At 46.9% G+C, this 27,684-nt stretch overlaps 1 protein-coding gene across 1 annotated transcript; it reads left to right on the forward strand.

Annotated features, from left to right (window-relative positions):
* Window positions 1-1,760: 1,760 nt before the first annotated feature.
* Window positions 1,761-23,829, forward strand: LOC309537585 (IgGFc-binding protein-like; the record flags this gene model as incomplete). The annotated part of the gene is made up of 13 exons (XM_082232481.1): window positions 1,761-1,773; window positions 2,711-2,813; window positions 3,763-4,258; window positions 6,646-7,204; window positions 8,452-9,050; window positions 11,551-12,115; window positions 13,488-13,687; window positions 15,277-15,669; window positions 17,257-17,543; window positions 18,760-19,025; window positions 21,300-21,898; window positions 23,052-23,622; window positions 23,753-23,829. 13 exons carry the CDS (start codon window positions 1,761-1,763, stop codon window positions 23,827-23,829), a joined length of 4,728 nt encoding a protein of 1,575 aa, XP_082088607.1.
* Window positions 23,830-27,684: the final 3,855 nt, after the last annotated feature.

Below are 27,684 nucleotides of genomic sequence, written 5' to 3' on the forward strand. Positions count from 1 at the left end.
TCAACAGCCAAGATAAATCCTCCAGAGTTCCCTCTTCTCTTCTTCCCTTATTTACTACCGTATTTTTCGCCCTATAGGACGCACTTTTTCCCCTCCAAAAATGAAGGGGAAATCTGGGTGCGTCCTATGGGGCGAATGCAGGCTTTTGCTGAAGCTTGGAGAGCGAGAGGGGTCAGTGCGCACCGACCCCTCTCGCTCTCCAGGCTTCAGGAACACATCCGCAGCCTAGGCAGCCCTACGGGAGGTCCGGCAGGGATGTCTAGGCTGCAGATAGCAGCCTGCCGCCCAGCGGGCGGGGCACCCTGAAGCAGAGCGCCCCCCTCGCCAGGCAGACATCCGCAGCGTGGGGAGCCTTGCCGGGAAGTCCGGCAAGGCTCCCCACGCTGCGGATAGCAGCCTGCCGGCCCCGCAGGGGGGGGTGCCCTGATGCAGAGCGCCCCTCGCGCGGGGCAGACATCGGCTAGCCCCACAAGCTCGGGGGACAGCAGGGAGGCGCAGCATCGCCATCCCGCTGTTCCTCGACCTGGTTCTGTTTCCCCGACCTGCTTTTGGGGGGGGGGAAATAAAGGGAAATTTTTTCCCCTTTATTTCCCCCCAAAAAACTAGGTGCGTCCTATGGGACAGAGCGTCCTATGGGGCGAAAAATACGGTATTTTTCTTTCTCTCTTTGCAGCCTCCCCTCTTCCCATACCACTTTCACTCAAGGGTGGGGAATCTGTAGTCTTGCAGCTCCCATCATCTCAGAACATTGACCATGGAGGGCCAGTTTTCTTCACCCCTTCACTAGCTGAAAAGACACCCCTAGTGACATACAAGAACCAGTAGTAAGACAGTCCTTGCCCTCAGTTTTAAAGACATAACACACAAGGAAATAGGGTTGGGGAGGGAACGGTTCCTGCAGTGGTGAGGAAATATTTTCCCTTCTCTCCTTTGGTCTGCAGCCTGATGGTTCCACACCTCTGGTCCACCCTAGCTGGCAGCAGCTCTCCAGGTACCTGGAGATGCCAGAGATTGAACTTGTGACCTTCTGCATGCAAAGCAGATGGTCTACCACTAAGCTATGGTCCTTTCACAATGGGAAAGGCCAGACTGATAGTATTGGCTGTAGTTCTGCAGGATCTCAGGCAGGGGGGGGGTCTTCAAATCACCTGCTACCTAATTCTTTTAACATGGAGATGCCAAAGATTTGAACCTGTGTGACTTTCTGCAGGCAAAACAGATTCTCTACCCCTGAACTAGCCTATGAGTCCTTCACACTGAGCTATGATCCTGCTTTCTTTGCAGCTGATTACTGGAACAGATACAGGAACATAACAGTGTCCATAATTCCCTGAGTTCAGATCTCAGGTGTCTGTCTGGATAGATCTCAGATCTATCTAGAACTGTTATCGTGTGGGGCCAGCATCACTTTCTTAAGTACAGTCTAGGCAAGAGCTAAGCTATGGCTTTTAACTCTGCTTTATTCTGCTGAACCCCCTTCTAGATCAATGGAATCAAGAGCCTTCTTCCTGTGACCCTCCTTGGTGGCAAGATCCGAGTGCATCAGAGTGGATTCTCAACTATGATAGCCACCGATCTGGGGGTGGAAATTTCCTACAAGGGGAGTCAACATGTAGAGGTTGCTGTTCCTGCCAGCTACCATAATGCCACCTGTGGCCTCTGTGGAACCCTGAATGAAAACCCCGCTGATGATTTCTCGACTCCAAACAGATCCCTTGTGGCATCAGCAGCTCTCTTTGCTAAAAGCTGGCAGGTGCACTATGCGGAGGACCAGTGTGGGGACACCCAAGAGTTGCCAAGATGCCCTTCAACCGAATTGGCTCTTTTTTCCAGCCCAGAGTACTGTGGCATCCTGAAGGAATCTCCAGGTCCTTTTGCAAACTGTGCAAAGGCTCTGCCTCTCTCCAGCTTTATGGAAAGCTGCACGTATGATCTTTGCACATCTGGGGGCAATCGGACGGTACTGTGTGAATTTCTCCATATTTATGCTGGATGTTGTCAAGCAGCAAATGCCACAGTTGGGCAGTGGAGATCAGATGCATTTTGTCGTGAGTCAACAATAATAATGGTGGCGACAATCACCTATGAGCCCCTGTTTTCCAGCCCAGGCTTGTTGTGATGACAGTCTGGTGGGGTAGGGAGCCTGAGGCCTAGCAGCTAAATGCAGCCTCTCTGGGGGCTGGAGGGACTTTGGGTTCAACAACATCTGGGAGGCCATAGGTTTCCCATTGCTATCTTATGAGAAAGGGCCAGAAGAAGAACAGGTGTGTGTGTGTGTCTGTCTAGTCCAGGGTTTCCTAAATTTGACTCTCCAGCTCTTTTTGGACTACAATTCTCATCATCTCTGACCACTGGTCCTGCTAGCTAGGGATGATGGGAGTTGGAGTTCAAAAGCAGCTGGTGACCAAAGTTTGGGAAACCCTGGTATCAACTCAGGTACCATGTGCATTATTTAGGAACCTAATTTTCTTTTCAAGCCCAGCCATGCTATTCAGCAGGGTGAAGTGACCTTCTTTAGCTTGCAGAGAGTTGGTAAAGGCATAAATTGGTGTTTGAATGGTGCAGCACAACTTTATGTATGGTGCAGCACAACTTTATGAAAAGTTGGGCGTAGCAGAGTGTGTATGTTTGCACTCCTCTCCAGGCAGCAAAATGTCTTGGGCCAGCACTGATTTCCTCTACCCCTCTTCATACATTCTTTCTCCATCAGGAATAACTTGTCCAGAGAACAGCCATTATGAGCCTTGCTCTACTGCCTGCCCAGCCAGCTGCTTAGATTCTACAGCCCCACTTTATTGCAATGGGCCTTGCAGGTAAGGACAGGCAAATCCCTCAGTTTTGGTTTCTCTCAGTTTTTCAGTTTTCCAATCACATTCTCCTCATTCTTAGTTTGCATTTTTTTTTAAGTCCTCAAGAAAATCCATCAGCATTTATTGCAAATAGACGTATATTTGTGTGCAATTTCCCCCAATAGACAGAATTTTGCAAAGCAGTTCCCCCTAATAAAATGCATTTTTGTATCTTATTTTCACAAATGTGTGCATTTTTACACACACTTTACCTAAGCATATGCCCAAAAATGGAAAAAAAGAAGTCCCAGCAAAAGAAAAATGGATACAAAAACTTACTGAATATGCAGAAATGGCAAAAATTACCGGAAAAATAAGAAATCAAGATAACAAACTTTTTATAAAATAATGGAAATGGTTTATTGAATATTTACAGGCAAACTGTAAACAGATAAGAACATTGCCAAGATTATTGTAATAACCTGCAGTTTTATAAGAATATACACTTAAAGTAGATGAATAAGTGAGCAAATTAAGTTAATTTGGATATGCAGAAAATATTAAAAATGAATTTAAGGAATCACAGAAAGAGGGGGAAGGAAGTCACGTTTTGAAATGTTAAAATGATTGTAAAATTATTGAAATGTATAAAATTGGAAATCATAAAGAAGCATATGCATTTCTGTACACATTATTGGCTGGAGAACTGCAGTGCAAAATTCGCAGGAATTTCAGCTTGAAAAGTACGAATTAGGAGGACTCACCTCTAAACGTGGGTGCCAACTCCTTGGGCCCTGGGAGCCTGAGCACCCACAAAATTCCCCATGAAGGGGCTGGGCACCCACAAATTTCGGTGCCAGGGCCATGCATGCTATACTCACGGCCCTGGGCTCCCATGGTTGTGGTGCCAACCTGACACTCCTGCCTCTAAATGTGAACTGAATTGACTTTCTTCCCTGTCCCCTACTTGCAGGGAGGGCTGCTTTTGCAACAGAGGCTACATTCTTAGTGGAGGAGCTTGTGTGCCCCTGGACCGTTGTGGCTGCACTCTGAACAGCCGGTATTACCAGCTGGGAGATTACGTGATCCTGACAGATACCTGCAGCCAGAAATGCTCCTGTAGGCGCCCTTCCCACCCCATGGAGTGCCAGAAGCATGCATGTGGGGCTCTGGAAACGTGCAGAGTTGTGGGCGGCGTGCTGGGCTGTTACCCGGCGACCTTTGGCAACTCCTGGGTGTTTGGGGACCCCCATTACGTCACTTTTGATGGGGTCGCATTTGACTATGAGGGAACATGCAAATACACGCTGAGCAAGTACTGTGCCCCCCAGGGAGCCCTCCCTTACTTTGCCATAAAAGTGGAGAACGAACACAGGGGTTCCTTGGCCGCAACATGGACACGTCTGGTGGAGATAGACGTCTATGGGGAGCACATTGCCGTAGAGGCTGGTCAGTACGGCAAAGTGCAGGTAAGGACCTTGTCCGTATTCTTTCCTTGTCTGGTTCCACCTGGCATTATTTTCTGTTGCATGGCGGAGAAGGATCTCAGTGGTTGGATGCACAAACACTTGGGCAGGCTTGGCAGAGGAGGAGGAACACGGGCTGCATGCAGATGCAAACCTGGATCCCTGTTGTCACACTCAATGGGATGCATGTTCTTAATTGTGTGTTTTATTTATCTGATGGGATTTGTATACTAGTTAATCGTAGGGTTGCAATTTGTCCGGAACTTCCCAGGTACATCCTGAATACTGCACGATAGCAGTGTCCGGGCGATAAAATGTCGGTTATGTCATTTTCACTGATTTTCCTTAAAAGTAGCTCAAAAGCGTCAAAAAAACAGTCAACAACTTTGGCACAAAACAAAAAACTCAACAACTTTTCTCTCTGGATTTTCACTGTCTGGATTCTTATAAGCAGTTTACAGAAAATAAAATGCACATTAAGATTACTATATAAGTAAAAGTCATTTAACCTACTTTTTTTTTTACAACATATAAATAAAATCAGCTATTTAAAAAAAGATACGTTGTTTTCAGCACTACACCTCCAGCATCTATCTGAATTAGCCACTGCCTTTCTATACAAATATTGTGCAGTCCAAGGGCTGGTGTCCGTCCTGGGTCTCCTGCAAGTGTGGTTCCCGAATCAGCAGGGGGTGCACACATAGAACCCTTCCTGCGTATGAATTACCCTTTGCTACAAATGGTTGTCACCTATACTCTTGAATTCATATTGCAACTTAAGCCAGTGGCGCTTATTTGGCTGGTACAATATCTTACTTATGAGTCTTACTTTGGATCTAGCCAGTGCTTTTTTTCTGGGGGGAAAGCAGGGGTTTGCATACCCCCTTAAACATTTTGTGAATCTAAGTTTGGCCTCATTGAGGGGCAGTATTTCAATATGAGTAGGAAAATGAGAGTACCCATACATATTTTTTTTTTGGGGGGGGAGCGCCTGGAACTAGCTTTTTATTGTAGCTTTGCTAGGATGTACTGAACCAGCAAATTCTGAAGATGCCAAGTTTTGGCCAGTGAGAAATTGTGCAATGGTAAAACCTTCAGAAGGTATTACATCCACAACTGAAATGTTTACTTGCTTATTAATCAGGAGAGAGAAAAAATAAAGTCGTACCTTGGTTTTCAAACAGCTTAGTTTTCGAATGTTCTGGCTCCCGAAACCTGGAAGTGTGTGTTTCGGTTTGCGAACTATTTTTGGAAGCTGAACATCTGACGGTGCTTCTGCGGCTTCCGATTGGCTGTAGGAGCTTCCTGAAGCCAATCAGAAGCCACACATTTCAAATGTTTTGGAAGTCGAACGGACTTCTGGAACAGATTCTTCCCCTGAGAGCACTCTGTGGTCCAACCACTAATATGCGGCATAATCTATCTGACAGAAATGTGGGTAGAGAAAACCACATCAGTAATTTTTTATTATTATTGAAATCAATAAAGTGGTTTGCTCATTAAAGTAGGCTTGGCTATGTCCAACAACAATTCGGCTTGAGAAATGTATGCTGCACCAGCTTTAAAAGTGCCTTGATAGACAAATCACACACACCTCTACTATACTTGTTTGGGAAATGGGAGGAAAAGGACTGGGCTGCAACAGAGCCATTCCCCTCTAGGAACATTGGAAGCTGCTTTTAATGAGTCAGGCTGCTATTCCACCTGGCTGTTTGTAAATGCTGATTGGCAGTGGCTCTCCAGGGTTTCAGGTAGGGAGTCCCTAACTGCCCTAGGTGGAGATGGTGGGGATGGAACCTGAGGTCCTCTGCATCTTCTAACACTGAGCTACTGCCATTACCAAAAAAGTAATGGATGGTGGAAGGCTTCCAAAAAGATTGACGATCGTCAGAGTTGGGAAGGATGGCCTGTTGTGACAAGCGGACGCTCTCCGGGATGTCAACCCTACTCAGAGATGCAAGGGATTGAACTGGAACCTTCTACATGTGAAGTATGTATAGATGGAGCAGCTATGCCTTTATCCATCTAGGCTGCGTTGTGTTTCCCCTGTGCACTGAAGTATTGTTACAACATTTTGTTCTGCCTCTCCTCTACGTAGCTCTATACTTCTCCCATTTTAAAAAGACCATTAAGTTGTCTGAAACCACATGCCCCACCCAGAACTTGCGATGGGTGAACTTGTGGCTGGACCGTGTTGCTGAACTCCAACTCCCATCAGCCTCAGTCAGCATGGCCAGGGATGATGGGAGCTGGAGTCCATCAACATCTGGAGGTCACCAAGTTGGGAAAGGCTGTTATGAAGGCCGCTTAAGGATTTGGGCCTGTCATTCACTGTGAATGCAGCTGTAATGGTCTGAGAAAGACATCTCCCTGCCTTTCTTTCCATTTAGCTGAACGGCATCCTCCTCCAGCTGCCTTTCGACTTCAGAAACGGGAAGATCTATGGCTACTATAGTGGCTTCTCTGCCATCATCCAGACCGATTTTGGCCTCTTTGTCTCTTACGACTGGTCCTACTATGTGTCATTTTCTGTCCCCAAGTCCTATTCCGGACTGCTCTGCGGCCTCAGTGGAGACTTCAATGGGAATCGGAGCGACGACTTCAAAAGCCCCAATGGCACTGTGCTCTTGGATGCTGCCGCTTTTAGCAATAGCTGGAAGGAGACCAGCTCACCTTTCCACTGCACAGTTGTTGGGTTTCCGCCACGCTGTGACGAAGACCTGCTAGACCGGTACTCCTCTGTGAGCTCCTGCGGAATCATCCGCGATCCAGATGGGCCATTTAGACTCTGCAGTGACCCCGATGTGACACAGGCCCACTTCGAGAGCTGCGTGAAGGACATGTGTGTCACGAACGGCAGCAATTTGTGTGAGGTCCTGGGCACGTATGCCCAGCAGTGCCAAATTCACGGAGCCACCATTCAGCCCTGGAGGGAGATCACTGGGTGTGGTAAGGGATTGACAACTGAAATGTGAACTGCAATAGCAATACTGGTCACAGTGTTTTAGAGCAGTTATGCTATGATTTCTAGAACGAGAAAGAAAAGCTTCTTAAGTAGTCCACTGGGACCCCCAACAATTTTTTCAACTGGTTTACAGAGGGAGAAGAAAAAAGTTTGAGAATCACTGCTTTAGTGTATTCAGAGAATTTTGAACACATTTTCTCACTCATCCTTATAACAGTCCTATAAGGGGTGTGGGGGGTGAGGTTGGGACTGAGAAATTAAGGCTGTTAGAAACAGCATCAGTGCCTGCTAAAGCCACAGTACCAAAACAAAGTTCACCACTGAGGTCTGCTCTGCAATCCTTTTTTAAAAAAAAAAAAAGTTGCATCTGCCAGATGCCCATTGCAGTCAACTCCTCTACAGTTTTGACCTATTTACTGATAGCGGAATAGTTTCTTTAATTACTTTAGTAGTTTATAATAGTTTCAAAGGTAGTTAAAGATAGGAGGTGCAGCTGGCCTTTCCCCTGGAGATTAATTTCCAGTATCATAAGCAGTAGGGACGCGGGTGGTGCTGTGGTCTAAGCCACTGAGCCTCTTGGGCTTGCCGATCAGAAGGTTGGCGGTTTGAATCCCCACGATGGGGTGAGCTCCCATTATTCAGTCCCAGCTCCTGCCAACCTAGCAGTTAGAAAGCAAGTAGATAAATGTGCAAGTAGATAAATAGGTACGGCTCCGGCGAGAATGTAAATGGTGTTTCCATGCGCTGCTCTGGTTTCGGTGTTCCATTGCACCAGAAGCAGCTTAGCCATGCTGGCCACATGACCCGGAAAGCTGTCTGTGGACAAACGCCAGCTCTCTCGGCCTGTAAAGCGAGATGAGCACCGCAACCCCAGAGTCGTCTGCGACTGGACTCAACTGCCAGGGGTCCTTTACCTTTACCTTTTTATCATAAGCAGTGCTTGGGTGAATGCTGTAATTTCTCCTCACTCCTGGTTCATGCATCTTTCTGATAGGATATCTCTATTCCCTCAACAGCAAGCATCTAGGAGTAAATGCTTGTTCTCTGTCCGTGGAGATAAGAACAACAGATAACTCTGTCACAATTATTCACCACTTAATTACAACTTTTGAGGAGCTCTGAAAGCTGCGACCGACCTGCTCAGCTCCTTCCCGGAAGTCGGTCTCCTCTACAGTGTTGAAGGAGCTGCACTTTTGCATTCTCAATATCTTTTCGTTTGTGCTTGTTTCAGAGTTGCGCTGCCCTGCCAACAGCCACTATGAGCTCTGTGGACCTTCCTGCCCTGCTTCTTGCGCCCACCCAGCTGTGCCCTCTCGTTGCCGGACTGGGTGTGTCGAAGGGTGTCCGTGCAACCCTGGCTTCGTGCTGAGTGGCACCGAGTGTGTGCCTCGCCAGCAGTGCGGCTGCACTCACGGCGGAAGATACTACCTGCCTGATGAAACCTTCTGGCAAGGAGAAAACTGCAGTAGCTTTTGCCGCTGCGATAGCACCACCCATGCCGTCATGTGCACCCTCTCATCCTGTAGTCCTGGAGAGTTCTGTGGCATTCGCAAAGGCGTTTATGGTTGCCACAAGCTGTTGGGCGGCACTTGTTGGGCTTCAGGGCATCTCCACTACACGACATTTGATGGCCGGCATTATGACTTCTGGAACACCTGCAAGTACATATTTGCAGAGCTGTGCGCGGCAAACACATCTTTACCCTTCTTCAGGGTTGAGGTTAAGAATGAGAAGCTGCACAACAGATCTTTGTCTGTGACCTCAGAGGTGTTTGTGCAAGTGGGCACTCATCAAATACACCTGCAGAATAGACGCCGGGGAACCTTCAAGGTAAAGAGCATGTGGGAAAGCTCTTAAGCGGGGGCGAGCAGCCTTTTTGCTCCTACAGCATTGGCAGGGGTGGGGCTGCACTAAGGAGCTGCATACAGGCTTTCCCTGCCATGTAGGGGGCAGGGGGGAAGAAGACCCACCCCCCAGTGGCGGAGCTTCATGCTCCGGCACTGGGGGGCAGAGAGCAGGCAGGGGCAGGGCTAGTGTGCATCCCGGAGGCATGACGTTCTGCCAGCAGGGGCGTGGTGCGTGTCCTGAGGGTGTGGCATGATCCCTGTGGGGGCGTGGTGCCCAGCCTGGGCAGGGGGACAGCTGTGATGGCACCCCACCGGGATCACACTGCCAGGGGCGGTGCACTCCCCCCGCACTCCTCTTCCTCCACCAGTGTCTGCCCCCTCCTTGGCAGGGTGAGAGAATCCTCTTTGAAAGCAGGGGTTGCATTGGTGACAGCCACCTTTTTTCAGTTACAAAGACTCTCTGTGCTGTGGTAGAAAAGAATACAATGGGGGGTGCAGTCAGCCCTACCGGGAAGCAGTCTTAGTGGCATATTTGCAGCATCACCTGCAGTGGCTGAAGTTGCATGGCTCATACTGTGTGGCAGAGCAGCAAATTTGTCAGCTCCCAAAATGGGTAAAGATGGTGTTAGCAGAGGGACCACCCAGGATGCTATGTCAAGAGGGCCACATGTGGTGCACTGATTGCCCACATGTACACCATACTGTGGAGGTAAGGTTCATCCTGCTCTTGTGAAGAATCTGGTTGGGGCTAGGATTGGTAGCGGGATGAGATGCAAAAACAAAATTCAGATAAATGGGGCGTGGGGAGGGATTTTAAAGATGAAGAAGGAGCAGGGCAATGCCAGAAGAGAACTGACATAGCCAGGAGCATATGAATTTATTTTATTTTATTTTGACAAAGTAATGATCACAAATGAATAAGAATAAAAATGTGCACCCCACCACTGAGACCATTCAATTGTAACTATCCAACCTCCCAAAATTTCAACACCTCTTGCGATGGTTTGACCCCTTTCTGTTTTTACAGTACAAATTCTACAGACACCTTCCATATCTCCTCAAAGTCATTTCTCCTGCATATTCCCCATCTTACCTTAATGGCACATGTTAATTTATCATTAATAGCTAAATCCCACACCATTTTTCCATTTTATATTCTGCTTTCCCCTTCCACTTCCTAGCTATAATAATTCGTGCAGCTGTCAATAAATTTGTGAGCAAGTCGTTCAGAGCCTGCGAACCTTCCATCCCATTATAAATTGATAATAATGCTACCTCTGGACTTTCAGTCAGCTTTAACCTAGTGATTTCTGTTATAATGTGAAAATTTAAGGCAGACTTCCCCAACCTGCTGCCCTCTAGATGTCTTGGGCTGCAAATTCTATCATTTCTAGCCATCGGCCATCCTGGCTGGGGCTGATGGGAGCTGTACTCAAAAAAAGCTGGAGGGCTCCAGATTGGGGAAGAATGTACTGAGGGGGCAATCGGGTTGGCTCATAGTTAGGCAAGGATTATTTCACAACAGGAGCTAAGATGCAGAGTTGGAGCAAATCAGGTATGAGGCTGATGCAGAAGTCAAGGAGAGACCTCAGTGAAACAGGAAACTAGTCAATGAGAGTGCAAGAGACCCTGGAACCAAGCCTAGTCAAGGCAAAGTCACATCAATGAGTCTCTTGATGTCCAGGTAAGCTACCTGATCTCACCAAGGCCAGATTAGTAAAGATTCCTTTTTTTAAAAAATGATATTTATTGAGAATTTAAAATTACAGAGGGGGAAAAAAACGAAAAGGAAAGAAAAATTAGACAAAAAAAGGGCATTAAACAATACAAGTCAATAAAAAACCCAAAAAACAAAACACACAATACATCAAAACCAAAAACAAAAGCAAACAAAAATTTTAAAAACAAATCCAATATTCCCAAATCTTGATCTTTCGTTAACTTGTTTCATCGACCTCCTCACACCTCCCTTTTTTGTATTCTAGTTATTAATTATCTCAGCAAATCCTTTCCATCTTTCACTATATTCTGTCATTAAATTACCTTAATTTATTTTAACCTTAACTTACCATAAAAGCCCTAAAGCTTAAAGCTTAAAACTTATTTATACATAATACCTTATAGCATTTCTACTAAAGCCAAATAGTTTCATTCCAGCATTTTTTCTAACACTCATTAATTTTACAATAATTCGTAAAGATTCCAGGACAATTGTCGTTTTGGAGTTGTCCTTAGATTGGCCACTTAAGCCCCACATGAAACGCATCACTAAAAGTGGGGGCACCAATTTGCATCAGATTTGCACATTGAAAATTCTACACTCAGCTCCTGAACTTTGTTCCGAAGTAAGGAGAACAGGAATGGTTTCTTAAGGGCCAAAGTAACTTCACCACCCAGAAGCCTTGTTGCGGAAGAGAAGAGTGCCAGTTCCTTGATGACCCTTCAAATTAACCAGTCTCTGACTTTTTGCTTGTTTCGATCAGATTGATGGGATAACTGCAAACCTTCCAGCCAACATTAATGAAGGAGAAGCTGTCATTTATCAGCATGGAGTGTACACAACACTGAGAGCGAAGTTTGGCCTGGCAGTGAGCTTTGACCTGGCCCACAGCCTTTTTGTCACCATCCCCGCTGAATACATGGGCCACACCTGTGGGCTTTGTGGGAACTTCAACGGAGCTGCCGCTGATGACTTTATGATGCAAGATGGCTCCTTGGGGAAGAATGTCTCCTACTTCGCTGCGGGTTGGAAATCTGAGACTGTGCCGGGCTGTGACGGTGGCTCAGCTGACCCCTACCCTCAGTGCCTGGAGGAGGAACAGATCCTCCAGGCAAAATGTGGATGTTGGATCATCCAGAACCCTACTGGGCCCTTTGCTCCTTGTCGGTCTGAAATTAGCCCTGAGCCCTATCTGTCTGATTGTATATTTGACCTCTGTGCCTCCCCAGGGGACAGCAGGGTCCTGTGCCAGTCCATTCAGAAGTATGCCGCAGCCTGCCAGAGAGAGAACCTGAGCATCTTAGCTTGGAGGAACGATACTTTCTGCAGTACGTATCTTGGAGCTGTGTTACACTTGAAGCAGAGAAATCTGTCTGTGTTGGTTTTTCATCATTTCTCATTTTTCCCAGTCTTAAGTTCAGTTCTCCACATTTTTGCAACGGTTTGCAATTTAAAAAATGCTCATGAAAACCTGTAAAAATGTAATTGCACACTTCCCCCCAGTATACACATTTTTTGTACTGTATTTTACCTGATTTCCCATTTTTGCAAAGCAACTTATATAATGCACTTTATATGTTATTTTCACTACTATATGCATCTTAACGCACACTTTCCATTAAAAGAATGATTTTTTTGTACACAGATGGGAGCTGCAGAAAAGTGTGAAATTTGAAAGAGACCACAATTAGGTAGATTCTCACTGAAATTCAAGCTGAATTCCTTCCCCTTCCCTACCTACACGCACAACAATTACACTACATGGACATAAGAAGAAAATGGTTATAATTATCATTAAACTTTCATATTTAGGGGGAAACATGCCCATAAGGAGAGAGAAAATTGCTTTCTGTTTCACCGGCCTCACAATTTACTTTATTTATTCTCCTCCATTTCTTGTGGTGAAAAAAGTATGTAATAATAATAGCTCCCCCTGAAAAGGCTGCTGTAATTTTTAAAAGGCTTTTGCTTCTCAGTGGGGTGGAAATTGCAGAATTTTACAAACTCGGTATGGTATTGAAGTAAACTTTACTCAGAGGAGATCCGTTGAAATTAATGAACACAACTAAGTTAGGTACATTGATTTCAATGGCTCTGAATAAAACTTAATTGAGTACCACCTTGGGGCTGAGCAAAAATGGTCTCCCAAATTTCTCCATGGTTTTTGTGGGTGACAAAATGGGTGTGTAATGGGGACTGATATCCTTGGAGAGGGAGCTGAAATTCTCCAACACCTTATCTCTGAAAACTGTCTTTTGTTAAAATTTGGTTTATTTAATGTTGAATGAAACTCTGGGCTGCTCCAGACTGGTGGTTGTCGTTGCTGTTGTGTTGGAAAACATTACCGATGCACAAATAGTGCATTAACAGTGGGCTTATCCACACACCATTATGCTAAAGCTCATACCAATAACAAACTTAGTTGGTCTCTAAGGTGCTACTGGAAGGATTTTTTTTATTTTGTTTCGACTATGGCAGACCAACACGACCACCTACCTGTAACCATTCTGCTATGTTGGTTGATCCACAGCTGCAACCAACATTAACGTCAGGAGTGCAGAAACCATTTTGCCAAGCACTCTGTAGGGGAGGACTGAAATCCTCTGTAATGGTTCAGGAGGAGGTGGGGGGGGAATAAAAACCCAAAACTTGCCAGAAAATTATTTTCAGGAAAAGCGCTTTCTTCTTCCCCACCCCTAGATCTCCAGTGCCCACAACACAGTCACTACGAGCTCTGTGGCAGTCCTTTGCATCAGTTGTGCTTCGGGACCTGGCTCCAGAACGTCTCTGCCTCTACTTGCTCTGAAGGGTGCTTCTGTGACGACGGTTACTATTGGAATGGCAATGAGTGTGTCCTGCCTGAGCAGTGTGGCTGCAAGCATGATGGGCGCCACTACAAAGTGAGCTGGTTGTCCAGTCCAGTCAAAGCCAATGTTTAATAATAATAATAATAATAATAATAATAATAATAATAATAATAATGGTACAGTGGGGTACAGTGAACTGGGGTTAAGAACTTAATTCGTTCTGGAGGTCCATTCTTAACCTGAAACCGTTCATAACCTGAGGTACCACTTTAGCTAATGGGGCCTCCCACTGCTGCTGCCACCACGCAATTTCTGTTCTCATCCTGAAGCAAAGTTCTTAACCCGAGGTACTATTTCTGGGTTAGCGGAGTCTGTAACCTGAAGTGTCTGTAACCTGAAGCATCTGTAACCCAAGGTACCACTGTATTCCAGAGCCTGTATAGAGTCCTTAAGTGGGTTCCCTGTCGGTAGGAGAAAATAACAGAGGCCAACCAGAGTATATTGAGAAGCAAAGTGGCTAGCAAGCCTGATCTTTATTCAAGGAACTGTTTCAACAGGATCCCCACTCACCACACACAGGAGGGAGGAGAACCCTGAACAGGGGTGTGCAAACCCTTATATAGACTTTTGAAATTACCCATCCTGTAGCCCAAGACCACCTTCCCAAAACATCATACATACCTCACAGAAGGAGGCGGTCTACAGCAGAAATCCTTTCTGCCAGGATACCTAACAATGGTCACTGGTTGCATTACCTGGACAGCTTGGCCATTCCTTTGTGATGGTTAATACTTTAGTTCCTGAATCCAGATCACAGGCTCAAATTGATACACAAATACATCCTTAAGACGGGATTTGCAAGCAAAAAGACAATGGGACGGCTTTCCCCATTTGCCTCCCTTACTGCAGAGGAATATTTGAAGTCACTGGGAGAGTCAAAATGGCTCCAAGATTGCTCTCCCATACTATTTCAGGCACATGGTTCATATATTTAGATATGTGTGCATTTATGAACATTTATTCTATATTTGAGACCTTGAAATTCTTATAACGTAATGTTTGTTTGTCTGTTGTACTTCACCCATCCGACTGGTTTGCCCCAGCCATTCTGGGCAGCCACTTCCAAAAAATATAAAGGAACACAGCAAAACATAAAACAATAAAAGCTTCCTGAATAATGTGTAATTTGGGAGGGGTTATAGATCAGGAGCGGAGCCCTTGCTTTCCGCATGGAAGGGACCAGGCAACAGGTTGTGAGAAACACCTGGGCCTGAGATTGTAGAGGGCTGCTAAATAAGTCTCTTCTGCTTTAAGGCCACTTCCTAATATTACCCAAGTTATTGCCCTGCCGCCTTTGCCTAAGGCAGGAAAATGTCTTGGTCCAGCTGTGGGTATATTGAAGGAGTTATTCAATGGTACCTTGGGTTAAGAACTTAATTCGTTCTGGAGGTCCATTCTTAACCTGAAACTGTTCTTAACCTGAGGTACCACTTTAGCTAATGGGGCCTCGCTCTGCCACCGTGCGATTTCTGTTCTCATCTTGAAGCAAAGTTCTTAACCTGAGGTACTCTTTCTGGGTTAGTGGAGTCTGTAACCTGAAGCATCTGTAGCCTGAAGTGTCTGTAACCCAAGGTTACATATGTACTATATGATGGCCATTTCCCTTTGTCTTCCTCATGCAGGTTAGAGGCCATATCTGGCTGCCCGGCTGTGCTAAAAAATGCATCTGTGACCCCCAGGGCAATTTCCGTTGTTTCGCAGCTAAATGCAACCGGGACCAGCAGTGTGCCCTGAGGGACGGACAGTGGGGCTGCCGGAGTTTCCTGACCACCTGCGTTGTGACGGGAGACCCTCACTACTTCACCTTTGACGGTGCGGTGGTGCACTTCCAGGGCAGCTGTGACTACGAGGTCTCTTACACTTGCAACTCTTCCCGGGATTTCTCCTTCCGGGTTATGGCTGCCAACAGGCATTTCTGGAAACCAAGCGTATCCTTTGTTTACCGAGTAGAAGTCTGGCTCCTCACCAGCCACTCAAGTTTCCACATCGTCCTAGAGCGAGGCAAAGCTGCCCATGTGAGTTGAGGTGGGATGCTCACTGTTATCAGGCCTGCGAGCTTGCGCTGATTTAGTCAGCAGGGCCATGGACCTGATGTTGGATTTGGAACTGGAGGGTATGTGGGCAGTGGCGGCTGGAGCCCATTGCGACTGGTAGGGTGGCCGGACAATGGTAGGCAGAGTTAGAACAAAATATAGGGGGAACCAACTGTGGCGATCACACAGGGTCCCCGGGCGTTTCACCGTCTATTGATCCCTGTGCCACCACTTTATTTCTCGCTGCCACCACCCAGGCCCTACCTGGTACAATACTGAGTCCAGTCAGGTTTAAATTGGAACATAAACTTTTGTTTATTTATTGCAGTTTAACAAGCGTGTGCTTTCATAAACCGTATTGGTCAATTACATGCATGGGGTGCCTATGCAGACCTATAACTTCCACTACCTGCTCTCACTCACTAAACCACCTCTCTGATATTTGCTTGTCTTCCAAGCCCCTAACTGTTCCTGACTCAGCTTATTTCGCTACACTAACTCAACCTCCCCACAGACTCTATCCCAATTCACTCCCACTCCAACCAACCACCCAACTCCCAACAAACTCTCCCCTCCACCCCTCCCAGAGCTGGTTTTATAGTTCCTCTGACTCCACCCCTCCAGGTTCCGATTGGGTAACCTGCTTAACTATTTCACCTCCAGCACTCTCATATGTTAACGTCACACCAACTAATGCTAGTTTGGCCCCCGCCCTCCTTTCTGCTGTGTTGCCGGAACAAAACTGAGACCAAAGCAGAGGTGGTTGGCTGGCATTGTCTTCTTGTAAGTAAGGTAGGCAGCTGGGGGGGGTGGCTGAGGGCAGACCCAGGTTGGTGTGGCAGTGCCTACTGAGCTACCCTCTGTTAAACATGGCTGGTTATCAGGCAAGAAAACAACGAACAGGGTGGTGATACAATGACTACTGCAATCGACAAGAGATAATATTGACACAAGGCAACTATCTGTAAACAAGCAATAAGCATCCCTAAAAATGGCAGAAGTAGGTTCTTTCCCAAATAGGTTTTATCTTAAACAATAGCAAACCCAGTAAATAAAGAGTTCTCTTGTGATATATCAGTGGTTCAGTGCTCATTTCTTCTCTTTCCCAAAAAGATTTTGGAAATTCTATTAAATAGGAGGTTTAACAAATTGAAGGACTTTGTCCTCTTTCTATGCTCCTCCCGATGGAAACGCACAGATGGAAACAGATATATCCCTACTTTAAGTCATTCACATACTGTCTTTTCCTGTATATTATTTACTACAAAGCTTGATGACTAAGCTCTTTAGTGACGAAATGTCTGATTACCAGACCGACGTCTGAGCACTGAACCACTGGTATATCACAAGTGGACTATTTATTACTGCATTTGCAATTGTTCTGGATAAAATCTATTTTGGAAAGAGAAGAAATGAGCACTGAACCACTGATATATCACAAGTTAGCTCTTTATTTACTGCCCTGGTTCAAGACCCCCACCGCCTTACTGTTAGCAACACAGCTAACAGGAAAAACAAAGCTAGTACTACAGAAACTGCTTTTCTTTCCCTGCCCCTTTTAATATACAGGTTAATGGCAGAAGGACCCAGTTGCCAGCCCATGTTGGATCCATTGCTCTGATCTTCAGACTGAGGCACATGGTGGTCGTAAGAACGAAAGCCAACTTGGAGATCCAGTTCAATGGGGCCAGCAGTTTGTTCATCCGTGTGGGCCCAGAGTATCAACATCAGCTGTGTGGAATATGTGGAAATTTCAACGGTGATGCCACTGATGATAAAGTCCTGCTCAGTGGAGAGAAAGATCTGAGTGATGCAGAGTTTGGGAATGCCTGGATATCAAGCACCAGCCCCAAGTGGTAGGAGTATTCTCTTCCCCCCAGAGCTAAAATGGAACCTGCTCTGTTCTCCTGTGACCTATATTCCATGCAAACAGGGCTGGCCCTGCCATAAGGCAGAGTTGAATTAGCCAGCTTAGACAGCAGATGCCGTGGTGTGTCACACAACCTTCCCTACACCTTGTAAAATAGCCTGCTGGCCTCAGATGCTGTGTGTTTAAGTAAGATTCAACCACTAGTCCACTGAGATTCTGTACACGGAATTGTGGGGGAGCCATTTTTTAATTTTATTTTTTGCCTCGGGTAGCGAAAAATCTTGAGCCAGTCTTGCATGAAACCCTTTCTTAGGGAAACACAACTGCCCAGCCTTATCAGCAGAGGTGTTGGAAGAAAAGCAGTTCTCTCACAAGGCAGTCCTCTCTCTCTCTCTCTCTCCAATTGCCGCCAGAGAGGCTGTTGACGTATTATCTTCCCCTAAGGAGAAGAGAGAACGAGAAACACTCTGGTGAGCTACCATCCATCTCCCAGTTGTGGTTCCTCCGTGCCCCAATGGCCACCAGAGGATGTTTTGATATTTGATAGTATTTAGGGGATGACATACATTTTGCATTTGACAAGTAGGCCGCTTATGACATTTCCTATTTTATGATTTCCTTTTTTTAAAAAAAAACACCCAATACATCTGATCAGATTTGAAGTTATTAAATGTTAAATTCTGTTTTGTTTTGCTGCTTGTTTTTCAAAATCACATTATAATGTGGATTATTCAAAACGTGAAACGGCAGAATTTGGCAAGAGGGTGGATTTCAAATATTTTCAGAGTATCCGTCATATTTACCAAGGGCAAGCAAATTTTTGTTCAGAAGAACTTTCTGATATGATTGTGATTTGTGATCATTTTAAATGATGAGATTAGTTTAACTGGTTTTCCTGATTGTTTCACATGGATATACATACCTTTGAGCTAGCATTTTAACCAGAGTGGTGCAAAATGTTTCAATTAATAAACAGCTGGTTCTCCTTCAGTCTTACCACGATTCTTGGGACTCAGCTAGTCTGGTAAAGAAAAAGTGATTTATATGCATTGTATATGCGATATAACATTGTGCCACCAGATGGCAACGTGGAGTCCCGTTTTTCTCTACCTGTTTTCCCTGTTTAAATGTACAACGCTGTAGACTGAAACGCTTCTTTGATGTGTCTGGATCCAGCCTTGTTCTTCCCATGATTCTTTTAGGTGTCAGAACGACACTGGGCGTCTTCATCCATGTCCCAAACAACATGTGTTTGAGCGGAAGTGTGCTATCCTGATCAGCGATCCTGGGCCCTTCTCCGAGTGCCATTGGCACAGAAGCCCTGACCCTTATTATGAGTCCTGTGTTTATGACCTCTGCCAGTACGGACAGGCCAACCGCATGCTATGCGGAGCCATTGAAGCCTATGATGAGATGTGCACCATTATTGGTGTGAAGGTGACAAACTGGCGTTGGGAGATTGGATGCAGTAAGCAAAAAGGGGTATTTGCTTTTATGTTGAAGTGCTTGCACATTAGGCCAATAACTACTTCTGCCCGAGAGCTTCCTCAGTAAGATGCCTGGACCCCTTGCAAGAATCTCTGGTTCAAGACTGCCATCGGTTTCTGCTGGGTGAAAGCTCAGTCATTGTGGAGCATATGTTCCACATGCAGAAAGCCCCAACTTCTCCAGCTGGAGCTGGGAAAGCTTTCTGTCTAAAATCCTGCCAGTGACCATACAGTTGTCACCTAAGCAGCAGGATAGCCTATGTAGTTCCATCTAGATGTTGTTGGACTCCAGCTCCTATCAGCCCCAGCTAGCATCACCAGTAGTTGGTGGTGATGGGAGTGTTAGGATATAGTTACATTCCACCTTAAAAGGGTCAAGCATGACGGTTGTGTATCACATGCCTGTTTACATCCAGCACAGTCTGCTGGGAACTTCCTTTGTATGTTGCTTTTGCTATACTGCTGTTTTGCTGGACACAAAGGCATGCACACATGTTTTCCTTTGTTCCCGAACTATGTTGAATAAATGCTGTACATTTTTGCTTGCACATCTCTCTGTCTGCCTCTTCGCTGTGAGGTGATTTACACACTCTGCTGACAGAGTGTGCACGGGTCTCTAATCATATCTGAGGCTCGTATCGCTGACTGACTGATGCTGTTCCACGGGAGACCAGTGATCGTCTGGAGCCAGCTGGGGGCCTGCCTGATGCCCCCATCTCCCCGCATAGCTGTCAACTTTCAGATTTGAAAATAAGGGATCAGCAGCCTCGAAAATAAGGGATCAGCAGCCTCACCTGTCCCGGGGACAGTCTATGGCAGGGGTCTGCAACCCGCGGCTCCGGAGCCGCATGTGGCTCTTTTACACCTTTGCCGCGGCTCCGGGGCGGATACTAGCAAGGGGAGGAGGCGCATTGTGCGCCCCGACACTCCCCACTGTGGCGGGCGCTGTACTGGCTGTGACGTCGCATGGGGGCGGTGCGTGCGTTAGTCACGCACCGTCCCGACGTCACCTTCCCGCCCGCTGTCAGATCGCGGCTCCGGAGATATATTTGTTTTAAATGTCGCAATGGTTTTGCAGCTCCCAGTTTTTTTTCCTTCGGAAACGGGTCCAAGTGGCTCTTTTTGTCTTAAAGGTTGCAGACCCCTGGTCTATGGGATATCTACCAATCCGGGATAGCAGCAGGAAGCAGTGGAAAATGGCGCTGGAATAAGGCAATTTCCCGCCAAAAAAGGGAAGGTTGACAGCTATGTCTCCCCGGCAGTATCCCAACAGGGAGCTGTAGTCCAACAACATAGAAACATAGAGTTGGAAGGGACCCCCAGGGTCCCCTAGTTCAATCCTCTGCTGTGCAGGAATCTCATCTAAAGCATCCATGACAGGTGGCCATCCAACCTCTGCTTAAAAACCTCCAAGGAAGGAGAGCCCACATCTGGAGGGCACCCCATTGTCTATCCTCCTGCAGACAATACAAGATGATTTCTAGGTTGTTCCTGGTGCTACTGCTGTGAGTCATAAGGACCCCAAGCAGGTTCTCTCCTACATAGAGATTCAACCATTCTGTGTGTGCACTAAATAGAAAAGAGGGGTAGAATAATCATTACTAATAGATGTGTGTCTATAGGACAATAATATGCCCCTAACATGCATGCAATATGCATATCCATGTAATATTCTTGACATCTCTGTCAAAGCTGCTGAGAGTCTCATAATTAAGATCAGCCCACAATATCTTTGGGACTACAATTCTCATCATCCCTGACTATCATCAAATGTCTTATGGCTAACCTCTCAAACATAATTTACCTTTGCCTCCTGTAGGAACCGTGATAATAATAATAATAATAATAATAATAATAATAATAATAATAATAATACATTATTTATACCCTGCCCATCTGGCTGGGTTTCCCCAGCCACTCTGGGCAGCTTCCAACAAAACACTAAAATACAATAACCTATTAAACATTAAAAGCTTCCCTAAACAGGGCTGCCTTCAGATGTCTTCTGAATGTCAGGTAGTTATTTTTCTCTTTGACATCTGATGGGAGGGCGTTCCACAGGGCGGGTGCCACTACCGAGAAGGCCCTCTGCCTGGTTCCCTGTAACTTGGCTTCTCGTAGCAAGGGAACCGCCAGAAGGCCCTCTGTGCACCAAAATGTTTGACTGATACAAATGCAAAAAAAGAGAGACCTTACCAGGACTTTGCCTTGATATGAACGGCTTCCAAAGCATTTCACATTTTTCTCCCCCACAGGTTTTACCTGTCCGTTCAACCAGTATTATGACTTCTGTGGCCCGGCCTGCCCAGCCACTTGCGCCAACCTCAATGCACCCTCCCGTTGCACAAAGCCCTGTGTGGCAGGCTGCTTCTGCCGAGAAGGCTATGTTCTTCACTCTGGGGTGTGTGTGCCCAGGAGGATGTGTGGCTGCATGCTGGATGGCCGCTATTACCAGCTGGGAGAGGAAGTGATCCTGACAGACACTTGCAGCAAGAAATGTTCCTGCAAGCAGCCTGCGCGCCACATGGAATGCCAGGAACATGCCTGCGGGCCTCTGGAAATATGCAAAGTTGTGGATGAAAAACGGGGCTGTTACCCCATGAAAAACGGCACTATGTGGATATACAGCCATTCTCGCTACATCACATATGATAATCACGTTTATGGTTTCCGAGGCGCCTGCAAATACACCCTGACTACCTACTGTGGCCCCCCAGGAAAGCTTCCGGGTTTCACGATCAAAGTGCTGAATACACACAAGGTCTCCCTCGCGGTGACGACAGTGAAGCAGTTGGAGCTCGATATCTATGGGGAGCAAATTATTATAGAAGCAGGACAGGAAGACAAAATACAGGTAAGGCTTTGCTGTGTTATCCCTTGCTTCTCTGGCTCCCTTTCTGCCCCAAATGTAGGATGCAAAGGGCTCATCATACTAGAACCTGGGACATTCAAGACAGGCAAAAAGTAAGTATTCTTCACAAGGCACATAGATAAAGCTTTGGGATTTGCTTTGACAAGATGATGTGATGGCTATCAGTTTGGGTCTGCACCAAATCTTTCAGCATTCATTGGATGCCTACAAATTCTGGTGTTATGAAAGAGAGAGAAGAACTTATTTCTATTTGCCTTCTACATAATGTACAGCCGTACCTTGGTTGTGGAACTTAATCCGTTCTGGGAGTCTGTTCGACTCCTCGAACGGTTCGAAAACCAATTGGCTGCAGGAGCTTCCTGCACTCAATCGGAAGCTGCAGAAGCAACATCGGACGTTCAGCTTCCGAAAAACATTCGCAAACTGGAACACTCATTTCCAGGCTTGCGGCATTCGGGAGCCAAAATGTCCAAGTACCAAGGCATTCAACAACCAAGGTATGACTGTATACAGTTTCAGAAACTTCTGTCATGCAACCTCTAACAGGCTTTTTCTCTAAACTGGGAAGTCTCAAATACTGCAGCCTTTCCTCACAGGAGAGTCGCTCCGTCCCCTTGACCATTTTGGTTGCCTGCTTCTAAACCTTTCTCAACCCTTCGATATCCTTTCTGAGCTGAGGCGAACAGAACTATAAACAGAATTCCCAGTGTGGTCACACCAAAGATTCGTATAACAGTATCATGTTATGGGCACTATGATATTGACATAAAAATTCCAGCTTGAAAATGAAGACTGCTTAAAGCACAAGTTGGCATAAAATGCAAGCTTTGTCACTGATAAACTATAAAAAGACTTAATGCCTATTCACGATTGTCCAGGGTACCACCTTTATTCAATGAGGCTAATCTGGAAGGCTCTGTTTCCCTGCCACCTAATTTAATGCGATATTTGTATTTTTATGGTTTGATTGTACCTTTTTAAAAAGAAATTAAGAACTGCCCGAGAATTCCTGTTATGCGGCAACCTTTTAAAATGTTGTTAATAAATAAATAGCAAATGCATTGCTGGCAAGCTTAAACCCTTGGCCTTGACATAGACATGTCACAGAATGTTTGCATCCCCATTTTTGTCCTAGGTAAATGGGTACCTGATGAACCTGCCTGTCACCCTCGCATCAGGGAAACTCAACGCCTATTGCAGTGTCTCTGGCCGCTTCGTCATCGTTGAGACCGATTTTGGCCTCTCTTTCTCCTATGACTGGGTTTTCTACGTGTCTGTTTCTCTTCCCGAGACTTATTCCGGCTCCCTTTGTGGCCTCGGCGGAGATTTCAATGGGAACCGCCTTGATGACTTCAGGACCCCCAATGGTACTCTGGTAAAGAATGCTCATGCGTTTGGAAACAGCTGGATGCATGCAAGCTCTCCGTTCTACTGCAGAGCAGTGGGGGCTATGTCTGAGTGCAGCGAGACTGAAGTAGCCAGGTTCAGATCGAAGGACCGCTGTGGAATTATAAGCGATGTGAACGGGCCGTTTAAACACTGTAACAGCCCCGAAGATGCTCGGCTCCACTTGGAAAACTGTGTGAGGGACATGTGCGCAAGCACAAGCAGCCGCAAGACTCTCTGTGAGTTGCTACAGAGTTATTCCCAGCAGTGCCAAGCTAGAGGCATCAACATTCAGCCGTGGAGAGAGATTGCTGGATGTGGTAGGCAATTTTTCAGTAGAGAAAAATATATTTAGGGTACAAGACTCTTATTTTTCTGCAGGATTGAAGGAAATGTGTGGGCTCCATTGGGCACAGAATTCAGCGTAGACTCAGCTTCCTATTCTCCTAGAGCTCATGGCTGAGAAAGGCGTGCTTTCAAAGTCTGTGGGTGATACTGAAATCACAACAGAGGAAATTGCTAAGTAACAGATCTAGGAGGTCAAAGGATGGTGTTTAGAAACGTGTATGGCTTTTGCCGTGACTAGCTGAACCATAAGCAAATTAGGCAAAATAATTTTAAAATGCAGGATGATTTGTGCAAAATAGGGGGGAAATTATATGCTGGTTCCATCTACAAGCTCGTAATAGTCACATTTTGGGGGGACAGAATTTTAATTATTTTAGCACAGAGTGCATATATGCAGCATGGCCTGATATTGTTCTTTGACACTGAAATCTGACTTGGCCACTTTCTGAAAAGCTAAAAAAGCACTGAATATTTCTGTAACATTTGGCTATGTCAGAGAATAGAATTTCTTTTTGTCTTCCCAACCCAAGCAAGCCTTTTGGGCTAAAAGCAAGCCGTCAGACAGTTTTATTTAATTTTCACATTTCAGTCCCTACAGAGTATCAAAGCAGAAGGCCTGGAAAACACGTTTTCTGAGACAGGGCTTTTTAATTTTCTAATTGCAAAGTGCAACTTGCAGGTTCATTGTGTTTGTCCTCAGAAGGACTTTCTAGAGACAAAACAATAATGGGAAAATGTTTTACAAGCAAGATGGGCCTTTATCTCCTGCGCCATCCAGGCATTACAAGAGACTTACACCAAAGTGTTGTATTCTCTGTCCAGGAACATTCTGGTTCAGGTCCCCAGTTCACGTGGAACAGAAGCTCCATTTGGGGCATGCAGAGAGTGATGGGGCGAGGGAGAGACGAAAGGCGTTAGGATGGAGAAGAAACTTAAAGCAAGTGTTTTATTGCTATAGAATGAGCAGCAGATCTCTGGACTAGGAAAAGTGCTGTTTCCCCTTGCTTCCATCCTGAAATATTCCCATTTAGTGTGGTGTCGGAATGCTTTTAAATCTCCCAGTAGTCATCTGCCTACCCTTAGCCATGCCTCCAGGTGTTCTGCTCCTGGTGACTGGACTGGGATGTGTTCAAGATGGACAGCTCCATAGGGCAGTGTTTCCCAACCTTTTTTGGGCAAAGGCACACTTGTTTCATGAAAAAAATCTCGAGGCACACCACCATTACAGCCCCGTGACGTCAGCGCGCAGCGTCACACCGGGAGGGACATGAATTGCTAGCAAATTACATAATCACCTCCTTGAGGGCTGGCTCATCTTCTCCGAAGGCAGAACCCCATTAATTAACAGCACAGACTCACACCATAGCCAAGACGAGGGGGGAAAACCTCAGTCATGCACAGTCAGGCACATGTGGGGGCTAAATGAGGACGAAGACCGGGCAGAGAGCAGGGTTCAAATCACCCCACCTGGCCAGGACAATCCCTGGGTGCTCCCTTGGGCCACTCGCCTGACCCACCTCGCAGGGCTGTTGTTGCGAGGATAACACGGGGAGAACCACACGCGCCCCTGGGAGCTCCTTGGAGGAGAAAGTGGACGATGAATGCAATGCACGAAATATATGAGAGGCGACCAGGTTTTGCAGGTGAGGGGCCCCCGCCAGCCTCCGCTTCCAACACCCGGCGCAACGACGCCGAAGTTTCCCCCCGGGCTCGGCTCGGGGAGCAGCGCTGCTCCCCCCCCCGGCTCCCCTTCGCCCTCCCGGCTCTCTCTGCCGCCCACTGGGGACCCCCCTCACCTGCCAAGTCCAGAGCGCCGGTGGAAGTTGCATGCATGCATGCAGGGTGCCGCGTTGCCATTGCATTGCACTGCACTCCATGCAACGCCTGCACGCATGCATTGCCTTGCACGCCCGCCAAGGGTGGATGCAGCATTGCAAAAATAAAAACCCCCCGACGCAGCCCTACCTGGGGGGCAGCCTCCGCCTCCGCTGCTCCGCCTCCGTGGGGATCCCCGGGTTCCGTCCTGCCGCCCGATCTCCGCGGGGGCGCAGGCAGGCTGCGCGGGGTCTGCGCGGAACAGCCCCTGCCCGCCCGGCCGCCGCCGCTGCGCTCATTCCATGGCCGGGAGAAGAGCGCTTCAAACAAAACGCCCGGCCCGCCAGGCCACGCTGGGAAACGTAGTTTGCGCACCCCGCGCGGGCGCGGAGCCCAAGGGCGAGGGGACTACGGATCCCGGCAGCCCCTGCGCCGGGGACGGAGGGGGAGAGGCCGGGTGCAGGGATGGAGGGACGGGTGGGTGAGTGAGTGGCAGCCGCCAAGCCTTGGCCGAGAGCCAGGAAGGGCTTCCCCGGAGGAGGAGGAGGAGGAGGGAGGCGCAGAGTGGGAGGGAGGGAGGGAACCCCAGGGGTCATCTAGTGACGGCGCCCCAATCGAAAATTTGACTTAAAAATTTTTTTTTTCAAATTTTTTAATTTTTCCCGCGGCACACCAGACAACAGTGGTTGGGAAACACTGCCATAGGGGGAGCTCAAGCTGGAGCAGGTATAGAAATGTTGCTTCAACACAGATTAACGGTGGCTTGAGCCTTAAATAAGGCTGCAAATATTTTTTGTTTTTGAACTGCTGTGCAATCATGGTACCAGCTAAGTTTGATGTTGAAGGAATTGTAGAACTCTTCGGGAGGAAGTCTAGGAAGCTTCAACAACAACAACAACAACAACAACAACAACAACAATTTATTTATACCCCGCCCATCTGGCTGGGTTTCCCCAGCCACTCTGGGCGGCTCCCAACAGAATTAAAAGCACAATAAAACATCAGACATTAAAACATCAGACATTAAAAACTCCCCTAAACAGGATTGCCTTCAGATGTCTTCTAAAAGTCAGATAGTTTTTTTAATTTCCTTAACATCTGACAGGAAGGCGTTCCACAGTGCGGGTGTCACTACCGAGAAAGCCCTCTGCCTGGTTCCCTGTAATCTCACTTCTCGCAGTGAGGGAACTGCCAGAAGGCCCTCAGAGCTGGACCTCAGTGTCTGGGCTGAACGATGGGGGTGGAGACGCTCCTTCAGGTATACATGGTGGGCGTTGCTTCTTTCTGCACCAGTTTATTAAAAAAATCTGGCTGTGTGCACATCACCAGGTTGAAATGCAACCAAGTTATTCCTTTTCTCAACTCGAATCGTAGCTTGTGGGTTTTCTTTGGAGGGGGGGAATACATAAAAATGCTGAAGTTCATAAATAAACAACCAGACTGATACAGGATAGACATGGGTTGTGGCTAACGTTGTGGTGGCGCTGTGGTCTAAACCACTGAGCCTCTTGGATTTGATGATCAGAAGGTCGGCGGTTCAAATCCCCGTGTCGGGGTGAGCTCCCATTGCTCTGTCCCAGCTCCTGCCAACCTAGCAGTTCGAAAGCACACCAGTGCAAGTAGATAAATGGGTACCACTGTGGCGGGAAGCTAAACAGCGTTTCTGTGCACTCTGGTTTCCGTCACGGTGTCCCATTGCACCAGAAGCGGTTTAGTCATGCTGGTCACATGACCCAGAAAGCTGACTGTGGACAAACGCCAGCTCCCTCAGCCTGACAGCGAGATTAGCGCTGCAAGCCCATAGTCGCCTTTGATTGGACTTAACCCTCCAGGGGTCCTTTACCTTCCTTTACCTTTTACCTGTGTTTAGTCCAAACTAGCAGTGGGAGTGAACTGGATGCCTGGGAGTGTGTGTAAAGGCTCTGTCTTAGCTAGAAATAAATGAATATTCCATGTGATGTTTTTATTTTCCAGACTTTACTTGCCCGTCAAATAGCCATTATGTACTCTGTGGTTCTCCCTGCCCTGCCTCTTGTGCTGAACTGGCTCTGCCCAAGAACTGCAGCTGGTCCGCATGTGTTGAAGGATGCCAGTGCAATGCAGGGTTTGTGCTGAGTGGCATCGAGTGTGTGCCTCTGGAGCAGTGTGGCTGCTTCTACAAGGGACAGTATTACCTGAAAGGGGAAACCTTCTTCCAGAAAGGAGAAAACTGCCAAAAG

Source organism: Podarcis vaucheri, assembly GCF_965113315.1.
Source record: "Podarcis vaucheri genome assembly, chromosome: 7".
Classification (NCBI taxonomy): domain Eukaryota; kingdom Metazoa; phylum Chordata; class Lepidosauria; order Squamata; family Lacertidae; genus Podarcis; species Podarcis vaucheri.